Here is a 14,207-nt window from a genome sequence, read left to right on the forward strand (position 1 = left end):
AGGTATGTGAGCTCCCTTCGTACTGTGCCTTGATGGTGTTGGTGATCATCTCCTGCAGCTGTTGGATAGAAAGAGATCCCATGAGTGCCGCTGCTTGGTCTGGCTCCCGCTTCACATCGATCTTCTCCACCGGAGGCTCATCTTCTTCGCCAGCTCCTCTCTTTAGTGGATCATCATCTGGGTCGGGGTTCTCGCCGTCCTATGGCTTCAGTCGGTTGACGAGTGCAGCGATTTGCAAGTCTTTTTCTTCAACAATCCGTGTTAGCCTTGCGATCACTTCATTCATTTGAGCCAGTTATTCTTCGATGGAGGTAACGCCGATGGTTATGACTTGTGCAACCAATAAACGTGACTTTCCTTTAGACATCCAGGATGCTGACAAAGAACGTCGTTGGTTGCTTTGGGATGTCATCTTGTGTGCCTCAGCAGCATGCTTTGGTGCCCCCAGCAAGGTCAGGTTGATGACAGACTTGCACCTTTGATGCTCCCTTTACTCCTTTAGCAGCACCAACTTTGAAGTGGCATGTTGAGGAGCGGTTGTGGCGCCAATGGATTGTCCGTTCGCGGCAGAAGTGCTCAGGATCCTTCCCTTGGTGGTTGCAAAAACGGCTTGTCCCTTGCTTGATGCCATTGACTTTGAGGCATGTTTGGATTCCTTGAACGAAGAAAGAGATAAGAGGTAGAGATGGTCCCACTGGGCGTGCCAAATTTGTAAACACGGAAAATTCCTAAAACAAATGAAACAAGAACACGTGTACAAAATAATATTTGTATTAATGATTTTGGGGTTACAATCTCTCTCAAATTTGATCCTCTGATTCGATCTCCGTAAGGTGTTGATTTGTGAATGTGCGATTGATCCAAGGGCTGTCGAGGCTTGATCTTGGATGAACGATTGAAAATTTTCTTTAAGGGCCGTTGGGGCTTAATCTTGAAGGTTGAGGGAAATTTCTTCAAGGGCCTTTGGGCTTGATCTTAAAGGTTGATGGATAAACGAATCTTCAAGGCTTTTGGACTTTATCTTGAAGAACGGTTGGATATGTAGATTTGTTGATGTTGTTGATCCAAAGGGTCGTTGGAGCTTGATCTTAGGATAAACGAATAATGAACGATGAACGCTTTCTTCAAGGGCCATCGGGGTTTGATCTTGAATTGGTGGAAGTTCCTTCAAAGGGCCGTTAGGGCTTGATCTTGAAGGTTGGGTTGACGAAGAACGAAGAGAGCTTTCTTGATCCTTTGGGATTTGCTTGGGAGCTTTGGAGTTTCAAAGCTTCAAGGTTTTGGTGTGAGGTGAATTGGTTATGAATTCGTTTTTTTTTTCAAAATGAATGAAATGGCCTTGTATTTATAGAATTTTTCAAGGTCTAATTTTAATATAATATTCAAATGAAATAAATCATTTCTTCCAGGTGTTGACACGTGTTCTTATTTGATGACTTTTCCGATTTATTTTAATTTTTCGTTGAGTCACACGCTATGTGTAAACTTTATGTGACACGTGAGCGTTGAAATTTTAATTATTGATCAACATTTATTTCACCGAAATTTCGATGTCTACACCACACAATGGGTAACCTAATTTGGTATTGAATTCGCCATCCACGAGATTCGGATCTAAGACCTGTCACTTACGAGTGTAGAAAATATCATCGGACCGTAGTACAAGTAGCCTTTCATTTCCATTATTGAACATTAAAATGAAAATTTACAGAGTTTATTGGAGTAATATTGACCTTCAGCAATATCATGAACAATGGTGATTTTAATACAGCTGAAATTAAGTAAAAAAAATATTAACAAAAAATGTTAAGAAATGCCATTAATAAAACAGGAAGAGTTTTACAGAGTTTACTTGTCTCGATCGACACCGGGGATATCGGAAGCAATGAGAGCCATTGAGCCCATCCGGTACTTATGGTCAGCTATCGACTTTGGATCCTTCACATCTCTCTTCACCCATCCAGCTCTTTCCGTCGTCTAATTCACAACCAACAACACCACCAAAAACTCACTCTAAAGTTCGAAACCAAACAATACAAAACCCATTCCCGCATCCAAACAAAACCACTAAGTCGTGTTCATATATTTGATTACCTTAAGACGGTGGCAGAGCGAGAGAAAATCAATGGCAGAGGAAGTGAGAGTCGACGAAGAGGAAGAAGAAGATGAGATCAGTTCATGGTCTGCATTGGAAACGGGACGGCCGGTGGCGGATGGCAACGACGACGAAGCCTCCGTGACCATACGATGAGCAACCCTAGAAGTTGAAGTGGGACTGTGGGAGACGAAGAGGATTTTTTTTGTTTAAACAAACATATTCTCTACATGGGTGGGGGAATAGACTAAGACTCACAATCTAGCAATAATGTAGTTTAAATTCATCTTTAACGAGTATCGAACCTAAGAACTCCCATTTACGATGTAGTACATTTCTCTTCACTTATAAGTGAGAAGTTTTAAGTTTGATTCTCGCTAAAAATGAATTTGAATCACATTATTGCTAGCCTATTGTGAGACTTAATGTACCCTCTCTATCTTAAGTATAGATAAAATATCGTTTGTTCAAAAAAAAAGTTTGCCCTTGACGGCAAGTGTGTGTCCGTTTAACATTCTCTTCCCTTCTGGAGCTCTCTGATATTCTCTACCTCCATAATCTCGAATCCTTATCTCTTTTCATCTGGGCAATTCCATCTCTTTTCCCTGGTCTCGCCCAAATCGCACCCACTCACCAACCAGAGCCCCAGAGAGAGACAACCAGAGTAGCGGAGATGAAGACCATCCCTGTCCTCTGAGACCATAGACATCCCCGACAGTATCAAGGTCATTGAGGTCGAAGGTCCACCCCAAGATCATTGAGGTCGAAGGTCGTCACGGGAAGGTCATCCGTAATTTCAAGCACTTGAACTTGGACGTTCAGCTCGTTACCGACGAGGAGAACCGAAAAGCGGAAGCTGAAGGTTGAGGCCTGGTTCGGCTCCAACAAAACCAGGGCCTCCATCCGCACCGCCCTCTCCCATGTTGGAAATCTCATCACCGACGTCACCAAGGGGTACCGCTACAAGATGCATTTCGTGTATGCGCATTTTCTCATCAATGCTTCCATCAATAATGAGACCAAGTCGATCGAGACCCGTAACTTTTTGGGTGAAAAGAAGGTGAGAAAGTTGACGGTTGTGGGTTCTGTTGAATGTTCGATTGTTTTTGCTGTATTTGTAGTACCCGTGTTCAACTGTGTAGTAGATTGCATAACAAGGTCATCTGGATTTATAATTTATGGCTTAGATGTATCTTGCTCAACTGTTTAATTTATTAACCATAGTCATTAGTGATGACATGGTTACTTAGTAATGAAGAATATAGTTAGTTGAAATGTGTTGGTAGGTTGTCATAAGGATAAGATTGGTTAGTATAGTTAGAAGGATATTATTGTAATTAGGTTATATGGCTATATAAGGGATTATATAGCTATCATTTCCTTAAGTTCTTTTGTATACATTTTCTCCATTTTAATCAATACAATCTTTCTTGTTTTTCTCTCTATCATCTTCATCTTCTTTTGTACCAATTCTTCATCTTTTACAATGTAGTTAATATGGTATCAGAGCCACCAAGGCTCACGCCATGGATCTTGGTGGTCGATTCCTCTTCTATTTTTTTTTCTTCATTACTTTCTTTCATTTCCGCGTATTTTTTTTTCTTCCGAGGGTTTTGTGTTTAGTATTGGGATTTTTCATCAAACGAAGGCATCGAGCGAGGAGAGAAGAGCGAGGCCGACGGACTGGACGTCCTCTTCCAAAGCGTAAACAGTGTCTTTGAGGCTGAGGCGGCTCTGCTCCTCAGCTTGGTGAGTCAGAACCTCGGTCAATTGGCGATCGGCAAGCTTCGTCGGCGAGGCGGCGGGAAGAAGATCTCCACCAGCCAATCGCCGAACTCCTTACTCACCTTCCGTTCGATGTGCCACCGAATCTCTGGAATCTTCTTCTCCAGCATCTGCTTGAGCTTAGAATCGCTCCCTGCCCCCACGATGCCATTCGATTTCGCTCAAGAACTGCAGTTTCAGATTTCGTCGTTCAGTTCGTTATGTATTTTCTGGGTAAATTTTCGTTTTGGGTTGTGATCAGAGATCATCGGTGATATGATATCTTGGTCTTTGGAATTGTGGTGAATTTTTCTTCGTATGAAGCTTGAATCTTGATCCTTTGGGTCGGTGACAACAAGGATTTAGTCGGAGCTAGAGTTGTATGGGTCGGATTCTCGACTTCTTGGTGTTTCCCAAACTTGTATGCTTCTTGTTCGCTGCAGTCCAGGTGTTTGACATATTGCCCAGCTCAGAATTTTCATGTGAAGTTATGTCCTCAAATTCGACATCACCGATTCTTCAAATGTCATCCTCAATTGGCAAGTGCATTCTTGCACATTATTTGTTTGACGAAATGTCAAAGAGTGATTTCAAGATTATTGGTCTATTTCTTTCTTCTTAGTAGTGTTCGCAGATTAGCTCTCTGAGTTCTATATTTGTCACTGCTCTGTGTTCCCTTCTCTGGTGTGGAAAGCTCTTGCAGATTTGGGATGTTGTCAGTTTCTTGATTCTCTGTTGTGTCTGCCTTGTGATATGGGATCTTCTTAGGTGATATCTGCTCTACATTCTTAGTGTAGTTTGCATATCTGCTCTACATTCTTGGTATAGAAAGGAGAAATTCGCCGGACTGAGCGAAGCCGTGGATGGTAGTGGGCCTGGCGGATGTCGACCGTTGATCTGGGTGCCGCTATCATCGTTTGTTGGTTTGCCCAGAAGACCTTGTGTTTTAATGGCTTCAGCTCTGTTCCTCCTGGCGCCATGGATTCGATAAAAGTTTGAGAATTTGAGCGGAGTCTTTCGATCCTGATTCTTCCGCTGTTATCGTCTTCAAGGGTTGTTGCAGAGGTACGAAATCAGAGTCTTGTTCAAAGATTTATGGTGATTCTTAGGCGACTGAGCTACAAAGCTGTTCGACGGATTGTTCGTGGCTCTTAGGCGATTGGGCTACCAAGGTGTTCGACGGATTGTTCGTGGGTTGTGTTCGAAGATTTGATTCGTATCAGGTGATATTGTTCATATTTTCTTCATCTGGGTTCTTTTCTCGAATTTGATTTGGGGATTTTGGTTATGTGTTCTTCTGAATTGGTAAATGAATTCTGGTATATGGGTTGTGCGATAGATAATCAAAGTGTTGATAGCAGTCATTTGGAATTGTTTTGGTGATCTGAAACGCTTATTTCTTGAAGCTGTGGTCTTTGATGTACTTTCAAGGTTTAATTGAAGTGTAGCTGTGGTCTTGATGTGTTGATATCTGCAAGTATTAGTTTTCTTGTCAATTTAAAGAAGAAAGTGTCATTCTTTCTATGAATCTTGGAGTTTCATTCTCCTAAGTTGAAGTATGATTTGGAGTTTCATTCTCCTAAGTTGCAGTATGATTTGTGTTCATGGAGTGTCAGTCTCCTTATTTGGTATTTTTAGTAGAAGTGTGAGATTTGTGTTGTGCTTTGGAGTGTCATTCTCCTTGGCTGATTTGGTTTCTTGGAGTGTCATTCTCCTTGGTAGATTTAGTTTCTTGGAGTGTCATTCTCCATGGTAGTTTAGTTTCTTGGGAGTGTCATTCTCCTTGGTAGATTTAGTTTCTTGGCAGTGTCACCTATGGATTCTCAGTTCACAGTCGACAATTTGTTGGGTATGTTCAGACCAAGACCACGAAGCACATCTCTTTCTCCCGCAACCATCATGTACTTTGGAACATCTTGTGCCATCACAGCACCACCACCAATAAATGAGAAATAGCCAACATGGCAGAATTGATGAACGACAACAGCCCCTGCAGCCATCTTGGTCTTGCCATTCCAGATCAGTTTCAGCGTTCTAGCTCGTTCAACCTTCACTTGGCTACACCAAGTTCAGTTTGAGGGGGGAGTATTAACCATAGTCATTAGTGATGACATGGTTACTTAGTAATGAAGAATACAGTTAGTTGAAATGTGTTGGTAGGTTGTCATAAGGATAAGATTGGTTAGTATAGTTAGAAGGGTATTATTGTAATTAGGTTATATGGCTATATAAGGGATTATATAGCTATCATTTCCTTAAGTTCTTTTGTATACATTTTCTCCATTTTAATCAATACAATCTTTCTTGTTTTTCTCTCTATCATCTTCATCTTCTTTTGTACCAATTCTTCATCTTTTACAATGTAGTTAATATAATTGTGCTACTTAATTAATTAATTAATTATAATTATATCATATCAGGGCCATTAAGCAAGAAAAAAATGTCTGGGGCGGTAACCACTAACTTTTTTAATTTGAAGCTAAAGAGAGTATCTCTGTATTACTAAAATAAAGATTTTTAATCGCACATTGTTGGCTTAATTAAGTCTATGCTATGACAACTTATAAACAAGGTTTTGCTGATGCTACTATAATTAGTAATTAATTATAATATTGAGTCTACCTAAGCGATCTAGGGAGTATGTGGAAACTTGTGTTCGAATCGCTAGCTAGGTGTCTGTTCATGCCTTTGTTAGTTTTAGAAATAGTGTGGTACATATGTTCAGTTTTAGAAATAATCAGCGTTCAGTTTAAGAAATAGTAATTGTATTAGCATTCAGTTTAAGAAATAGTAATTGTATTAGCGTTTAGTTTCATAAATAATGTAGTATTTATGTTCAATTTCAGGAATAGTCCGCGTTCGGTTTAAGAAATAGTGACTTTACCAGTGTTCAATTTCATAAATAGTACACGTGTTCAAATTCATATATAGTGTAGTATTCATGTTCAATTTCAAAAACAGTCAGCATTCGGTTTAAGAAATAGTGATAGTGTTGATGTGAAAATTACTTGACACACAAATTAAACCCTATTTGTGACAATTGTAGTAATGATGTAAGTAGGGATCGTTCTAACCGGGGATTAACTAGGGGTGCTAAACACTTGACTCAAATAAATAAAACTAACTTTTAAAACACTAAGACAAACCAAAAGACTCAAAACAAGTTCAAAAGACTCCAAATACTTAAAAGCATAAAATAAGATAGATTTGAACGACTAAGACTTTAACAAAATATGGGGGGGGGGGAAATTGAGTTGTTTTTGACGAGATTAAATTAAATGGACAGATTATAATTAAGGGCAAAATGTAAATATGAATGCAATGAAAAATATGGATGATGGAATAGCTTAAGGGGTTCTTCTCCACACATGTCACACTTGCAATACAAGATCGATTCTCAGTTGGTCTTTCAATAAATTATGAAACTCAACACCCTAGGTTAATTAGGTCCGCTTAAATTAACCGTCAAGTTCTCCTTAAGTTAATGAATTGGATGGGTTTGCGCAACGCAATTCACAACATTCTCCAAAAGTCCTTTACGTGAAAAGCACAATAAAGATACAATCAAAGATCATTAAGCATCATGAAAACTATAAGTGTTGACGAGGCATTCGTTACTATGAAAAGCATGAAACTAGTGCCAAGAATTCATTTAACGCGATTGTTTATAAGCAACCTCCACTACTTGTGAATATAAGTTCATAACGATTAGGTGAAACTCACTTATATTCTAGCGTCATATTTATGCATGAAAATTAAGCGTACACTCTCAATAAACATACATAAATAAGTTATCAATCAAACGGTTAAACAAATTGAATCCACAACTTATGAAATTCCAACCAAAGATAATCAATTCATATTGCAAGCATAAACATAGTTTCGAATCACCCCCTAGCTAAAGGGGGGTTTAGTTCCTCATACTTGCAAAACAAAGATACATAAAATTAGACATTGAAATCAAAGATAGAAAACACCTAGAAATGCTCCAACACTCCCAAGGCTTGGGCTTAGGCACGGCACAAGATGTTCCTTCTCCTTCCTTACTTGCAAGCTGCGGCACTAGAGGTTTTGGACGGTTTTGGGTGGTTTTTATGGTGTAGAATGGATGGGGAATGGTATGGAAAGGTTTAGGATTGATGGGTGGTGTGGCTAGGGGTGGTTTTTGGCTAAATTTGGAGAGAAAATCTGTTATCCTTGATGAATATGGAAGGTGGTATTTATAGGCTTGAGATAGGACCACTCCATTTCCTTTGCATGTGAGCTTGTGTGGGTGTGTGTTGGCATGTTTCCTCTTTACATTTACACACACATGCTTCATCATTTCAACCACAACACACACACATTTTCTGCCCTATTTTCCTTTACATTTACACACACATGCTTCATCATTTCAAGCACCAAACACCCACATTTTCAGCCCATGTTTCTCCTTTCCTTTGCATGTGTTGTGCCTTCTCTTCTAGCTGTGCATTTCCACTTGCTCCAAAGACAAATGAGTGTAATCATAACCCCATTTGCTGCTGAGTGTTGATGACAAAGCAAAACACAAAACAAGTGCCTTTTATTAGCCAAATCTGCTTAGCCCGTTTCTAAACCTTTCCGTGTTAAAATGCCCATAACTTCTTCTAGAAAAATGATATTAACAATCTGTAAATTTCTCCAGAAAATAGACATCCGTAGCTTTCCAAGCATATAAGGCTCATTCTCTCATTCATTCGGATCTGTTCGTAACATGCTTCCAAAGTCAGCTAATCTGCACAGGCAGTTTTGACGAATTTGTTGGTTGTCCATGTTTCTCTTTTGCACATGCCTTTCTTGCTGTTTTCTTCTTTGCATGTGTGTGTTGTCATCTTTGTTTCTCCTTTGCACATGACATGTTCTGTCCATGTTTAGATCCCCTTTGCATTTGCACACACATGCTTCATCATTTCAATCACAAAACACACACAATTCCTTCACCTTTGCCATGAGTTTTGTCTTCACTTTGCATGTGAGCTTCTTTGCATGTGTTTTCTCCCTCTCTTGCCTTGAGTTTGCATGTGGGCTTCTTTGCATGTGTTTATCCTTGCAATTACACACACATACTTGCACACACAAAAGCCCAAAACGTCCATCCTCATGTCTCCATGTTTGCACCATCCAATCTTAGCCCAAAAATGCTCCAAAATGCTCCAAAATGCATCTTCTTGCATCCTTGGCCCATAGAACCTACAAACACACAAAAATGGCTTAAACTACTAACATAACTAAGAACTAAGAACATAAATGCACGAAAACAAACATACTAAGTCGCATAAATATGCTCCTATCAAATTCCCCCACACTTAGCTTTTGCTAGTCCTCGAGCAAAACAAAGAAACAAAACATAAGAACAAAACAAAACCTAAACCTTCCAATATTTACCTTAGGGATTTTCAATGCAACATGACATGCAAAAGATCATCATAACCACATATTTTGGCCTTCCCTACCCTTGAGCACATACTTAATCATAGTCACCACATACTAGTTCACATATAACCAATTAAAACTATGTTTTGAATGTAGTAACATGCCTTAGAGAATCTGCTCAATTCCTTACAAGATACACTCTTATTTTCACTCCGATTTTTTGACTACACACCCTATACTAGGTGTATGTGAGAAGATTGATGTAAACATGAAAACGAACACTCACATATGTTTATAGCAAAGAAAGCAATTTCTGGAGTTATTAAGCATGTATAGATATGATCTCATGACTGGAATGCTACTACTTAGATGCGAGAACCAGGGACACCATATGCTCGTACCAATCCCAAACTCCACATATTGAAACACATAACACTCAAGATTGAAGTTAAGGGTTGTAACGGGGTTAGGGGTGATTGGCTAACAATGAAAGGTAAGGAAACAAACGTTTATTAAAGCATAATAAGCAAAGTAATGAAATTGATGCTTAGAATTCCTTTTGAATGCAGCAACTAACTTTAAACACAATGGGGTTATTCATTCAACTTTTTAGGGCCGATTTCAACTTTTTGGACCCTTTCTACAACAAACAACACTTGTGAGCCTTTCCTCACTTATTTCAAACTCTTTTTTTTTTTTTTTTTTTTAACCCGTGCCTTATTACTTTCTTTTGGCACACAAAACACAAAAATCTCATTCCCCCACACTTGTTTTCTGCATAAGGACAATCCAAAGGAATTCATTTTAAGTCATGCTTCATTATGCTTTAAAAACAAGGGTATGGATAGTCCTAATCTAGGCTAGGTAAGGGAAATGTGGTTTAATAAAGAAAACAGGCTAAACAAGGCTCAACGGGGTTAAACTTAAACAAATATGCACAGGATAAGCTTTTTGGCTCTAGTTCACTACACAACTTCATCTTGAATATGTGTTATGCAAATCAATGTCATGATTTGAATGGAACGGGCATAAGTTCTAGTATTTGGAACTAAATGATGAAACGCCTTCTAAGTAGCAACCAAGCAAAGAATGATGAGATCATGCAACGACTTTAGAATACAAAAATGCACAGATTAATAACTCTCCAAAGAACGTATTAGGCTCAAGTCTCTCAAGGTTGTAGTGTTAGTTTGAGTTCCTTCCTTCAAGCATGTTACAAAAACTGATTTTTTTCTTTGTGATTACATGTGAATTCGTAAACTATAACTATAACCAAGCATAAATCAAGAGCATATCAAACTTCCATCCATGTTTATAACTTTCTTTAACAGTCAGGCAATTAAAAACCAAATCCCATTATTTGTGTTGGAAGGTACCCTAAGACACAAACAAACACACAAAAACAACTCTTTTTGGCTTTTTCAAAACAATTTTTTCAAATTTTTGTCAAATTTTCGGATTTTTATGTCAAAACATACTAACATGCTTAAAAACACACTAAAAACACTTAAAACAACAAGAAACAACATTGTAAGTGATAGGTGAATAAAATCCCACGAAAATCATGCAACAGCAACTTGTTTACCCCCCCCACACTTAAATCTAACATTGTCCTCAATGTTTCAAACATAAACTCACACAAAAGCAAACAAACAAACAACGAGGAAACATGATAAACATGGCAAAGTAAAAGCAACAGAGAGGAGGGTTAAAGAACGCAAACACCTGGTTTTGGAGTCGGAAATTCCTAGGTCTTCTTTATTTCCATGGGTTGCCTCCCAAGAAGCGCTTTCTTTAACGTCGTGCAGCCGGACGTCTATCATTCATCAATGATCTTTGGTGCCCACAGCATGGAGGGATAGATCCTCCACCACATGCTCCTCAAACAGGTCGTAATAGGGCTTCAATCGATGCCCATTAACCTTGATTTCATGTCCTGTTTTCAAGCTTTGGACTTGGACTGCACCATGAGGAAAGACATTAGTAACAATAAATGGCCCAATCCACTTGGAACGTAACTTACCGGGGAATAACCGAAGGCGAGAGTCAAATAGGAGCACTTTCTGCCCCTTGGAGAATGTTTTGGTACGAAGCATCTTGTCATGATACGCCTTGGTCTTGTCCTTGTAAATTCGAGCGTTCTCATAAGCGTCATGCCTAATCTCCTCGAGTTCATTTAGTTGGAGCTTTCTATGCACCCCGGCTGCATCTATGTCCATGTTGAAGGTCTTCACAGCCCAATGCGCCCTATGTTCCAATTCAACGGGCAAATGACATGGTTTACCATAAATGAGGCGAAAAGGTGACATACCTAGAGGGGTTTTGTAGGCCGTACGATAGGCCCACAATGCATCGTCCAAGCGCAAACTCCAATCTCTCCTTGAAGGCCCCACGGTTTTCTCAAGAATTTGCTTGATCTCCCGATTTGAAACTTCCGCTTGCCCATTGGTTTGAGGATGATAAGGGGTGGATACCTTATGCGTCACTTTGTACTTCTTGAGCAAAGCTTCAATGGTTCGATTACAAAAGTGAGAGCCTCTATCACTAATGAGAACTCTAGGCATGCCAAACCTAGCAAAGATATTAGTTTTCACAAAATCTGCAACAACCTTTGAATCGTTAGTTCGGGTGGCTTTGGCTTCCACCCATTTGGAAACATAATCAACAGCTAGCAAGATATAAGTGAAACCAAAAGATGGAGGGAAAGGACCCATGAAATCTATACCCCAAACATCAAAGATTTCAACACTAAAAATGGGGGTTTGCGGCATTTGTTGTTTAGGACCAATATTGCCCGTTCTTTGGCATCTATCACAAGACATGCAAAAAGTTCTAGCATCCCTAAAGATGGTAGGCCAATAGAAACCACATTCTAACACCTTAAGTGCTGTTCTTTGAGTGCCAAAGTGTCCCCCACAAGCATAAGTGTGACAAAAGGTTAGAATAGCATTAAACTCAGAATCGTGTACACACCTACGTATAACTTGGTCAGGGCAATATTTCCATAAATACGGGTCATCCCACACATAAAACCATGCCTCTTTCTTCAATTTATCACATTGGTGTTTAAGTAATTCACTAGGAACATGTTTAGACACCAAATAATTCACCAAATCAGCATACCACGGTTCACTTACCTTGACGGACATTAGTTGCTCATCTGGGAATGTCTCTATGATAGGCACGACATCCTCCTCATGCACCATACGGCTCAAGTGGTCAGCCACCACGTTTTCACTTCCCTTCTTATCCCGGATTTCGATATCGAACTCTTGGAGAAGAAGCATCCAACGAATGAGTCGTGGTTTGGCTTCCTTCTTGGTGAATAAATACTTCAATGCTGCATGGTCAGTATAAATAATAACTTTAGTACCAAGCAAATAAGAACGGAATTTATCTAAAGCAAATACAACAGTAAGAAGTTCTTTTTCAGTGGTAGAATAATTCAATTGTGCATCATTTAAAGTCCGAGAGGCATAATAGATAACATGCAGCCTCTTTTCCTTCCTTTGCCCCAAAACAGCTCCTAATGCATAATCGGAAGCATCACACATAAGCTCAAAAGGAAAGCTCCAATCCGGTGGAACTATGATAGGGGCCGAAGTTAGCAATTCTTTGAGGTGATTGAACGCCTTCTCACACTCCTCGTTGAAGTCAAATGCCACATCTTTCTGGAGGAGACGGCAAAGAGGGTTTGAGATCTTGGAGAAGTCCTTGATAAATCGCCTATAAAATCCTGCATGACCAAGAAACGAACGAATCTCTCGAACCGAAGTAGGAGAGGGTAAGTAGCGTATAAGATCTATTTTCGATTTATCCACTTCAATTCCTCTTTCTGAAACAATATGCCCTAGAACTATGCCTTGTCTAACCATAAAGTGACATTTTTCCCAATTAAGCACAAGGTTAGTTTCTACACATCGTTTCAAAAATTTTGTGAGATTTTCCAAACAACCATCAAATGAATCACCAAACACACTGAAATCATCCATAAATACCTCAATAATCTTTTCCACAAAATCTGAAAAGATACTTACCATACACCTTTGAAACGTGGCCGGAGCATTGCATAAACCAAAAGGCATGCGACGATAAGCAAAAGTACCAAAGGGGCATGTAAAAGTTGTCTTTTCTTGGTCATCCGGCGCTATGACAATCTGATTATATCCAGAATAACCATCAAGGAAACAATAAAAAGAATGACCGGCTAACCTTTCAAGCATTTGATCAATGAACGGCAAAGGGAAGTGGTCCTTCCTTGTGGTGGCGTTGAGCTTCCTATAATCAATGCACACTCTCCAACCTGTTTGGATACGGGTTGGCACAAGCTCATTCTCGGCATTTTTCACCACTGTCACTCCGGACTTCTTCGGAACACATTGCACCGGTGATACCCAACGACTATCAGAGATCGGATAAATTACTCCACAATCAAGAAGTTTGATAATCTCCTTTTTCACAACTTCCATCATCGGAGGGTTGAGACGGCGCTGAGCCTCTCGAGTTGGTTTAGCCCCCTCCTCTAGAAGTATGCGATGCATGCACGTAGTCGGGCTTATTCCCCTAATATCGGCCAAAGTCCACCCAATGGCCGTCTTGTGCTCTTTCAACACTCGGATCAACTTCTCCTCCTCTATGGCCGTGAGTGATGAGGAGACAATGACGGGTAATGTCTCGTTATCTCCCAGAAAGACGTACTTTAAATGATCGGGCAACGGTTTAAGCTCAAGTACGGGTGCCTGAGTTACTGAGGGTAACAACTTATTAGTGGAGACTGAAATTGAAATTGGGTTAGAAGGCTTACCATGATACTGAGGTAGTGACTCAAGGGCAGCCACTATCTCGGCCTCCTCCACACTTCTAGGCACGGCAAAACCAGATTTTTGCCCAATTCCTTGTGCAATTGTTGTTTCAAGTGTATCCCTCTCCAAACAATCGAGAAAATCCTGCGCCA

At 39.8% G+C, this 14,207-nt stretch overlaps 1 protein-coding gene and 1 pseudogene across 1 annotated transcript; one reads left to right on the forward strand and one right to left on the reverse strand.

The window, feature by feature from the left end:
* Positions 1–1,722: 1,722 nt before the first annotated feature.
* LOC126609276 (5'-deoxynucleotidase hdd1-like) lies at positions 1,723–2,244 on the reverse strand. Its single transcript, XM_050277234.1, has 2 exons — positions 2,095–2,244; positions 1,723–1,977 (listed from the first exon to the last, which is right to left on the reverse strand). The coding sequence occupies exons 1-2, from the start codon at positions 2,242–2,244 to the stop codon at positions 1,849–1,851; spliced, it is 279 nt and encodes a 92-aa protein (XP_050133191.1). The 3' UTR covers positions 1,723–1,848.
* Positions 2,245–2,520: 276 nt separating this feature from the next.
* LOC126609278 (60S ribosomal protein L9-1-like) lies at positions 2,521–3,305 on the forward strand (annotated as a pseudogene).
* Positions 3,306–14,207: the final 10,902 nt, after the last annotated feature.

The sequence above is a fragment of the Malus sylvestris genome, chromosome 16 (genome assembly GCF_916048215.2).
Source record: "Malus sylvestris chromosome 16, drMalSylv7.2, whole genome shotgun sequence".
NCBI lineage: Eukaryota > Viridiplantae > Streptophyta > Magnoliopsida > Rosales > Rosaceae > Malus > Malus sylvestris.

Bases quoted from the DNA above. Each gene is read 5' to 3' on its own strand.
- LOC126609276 (XM_050277234.1), bottom strand. From the start codon at position 2,244: ATGGTCACGGAGGCTTCGTCGTCGTTGCCATCCGCCACCGGCCGTCCC. The intron at 1,978-2,094 runs GTAATCAAATAT...GTTGTGAATTAG, and splicing joins CGCTCTGCCACCGTCTTAAG to ACGACGGAAAGAGCTGGATG.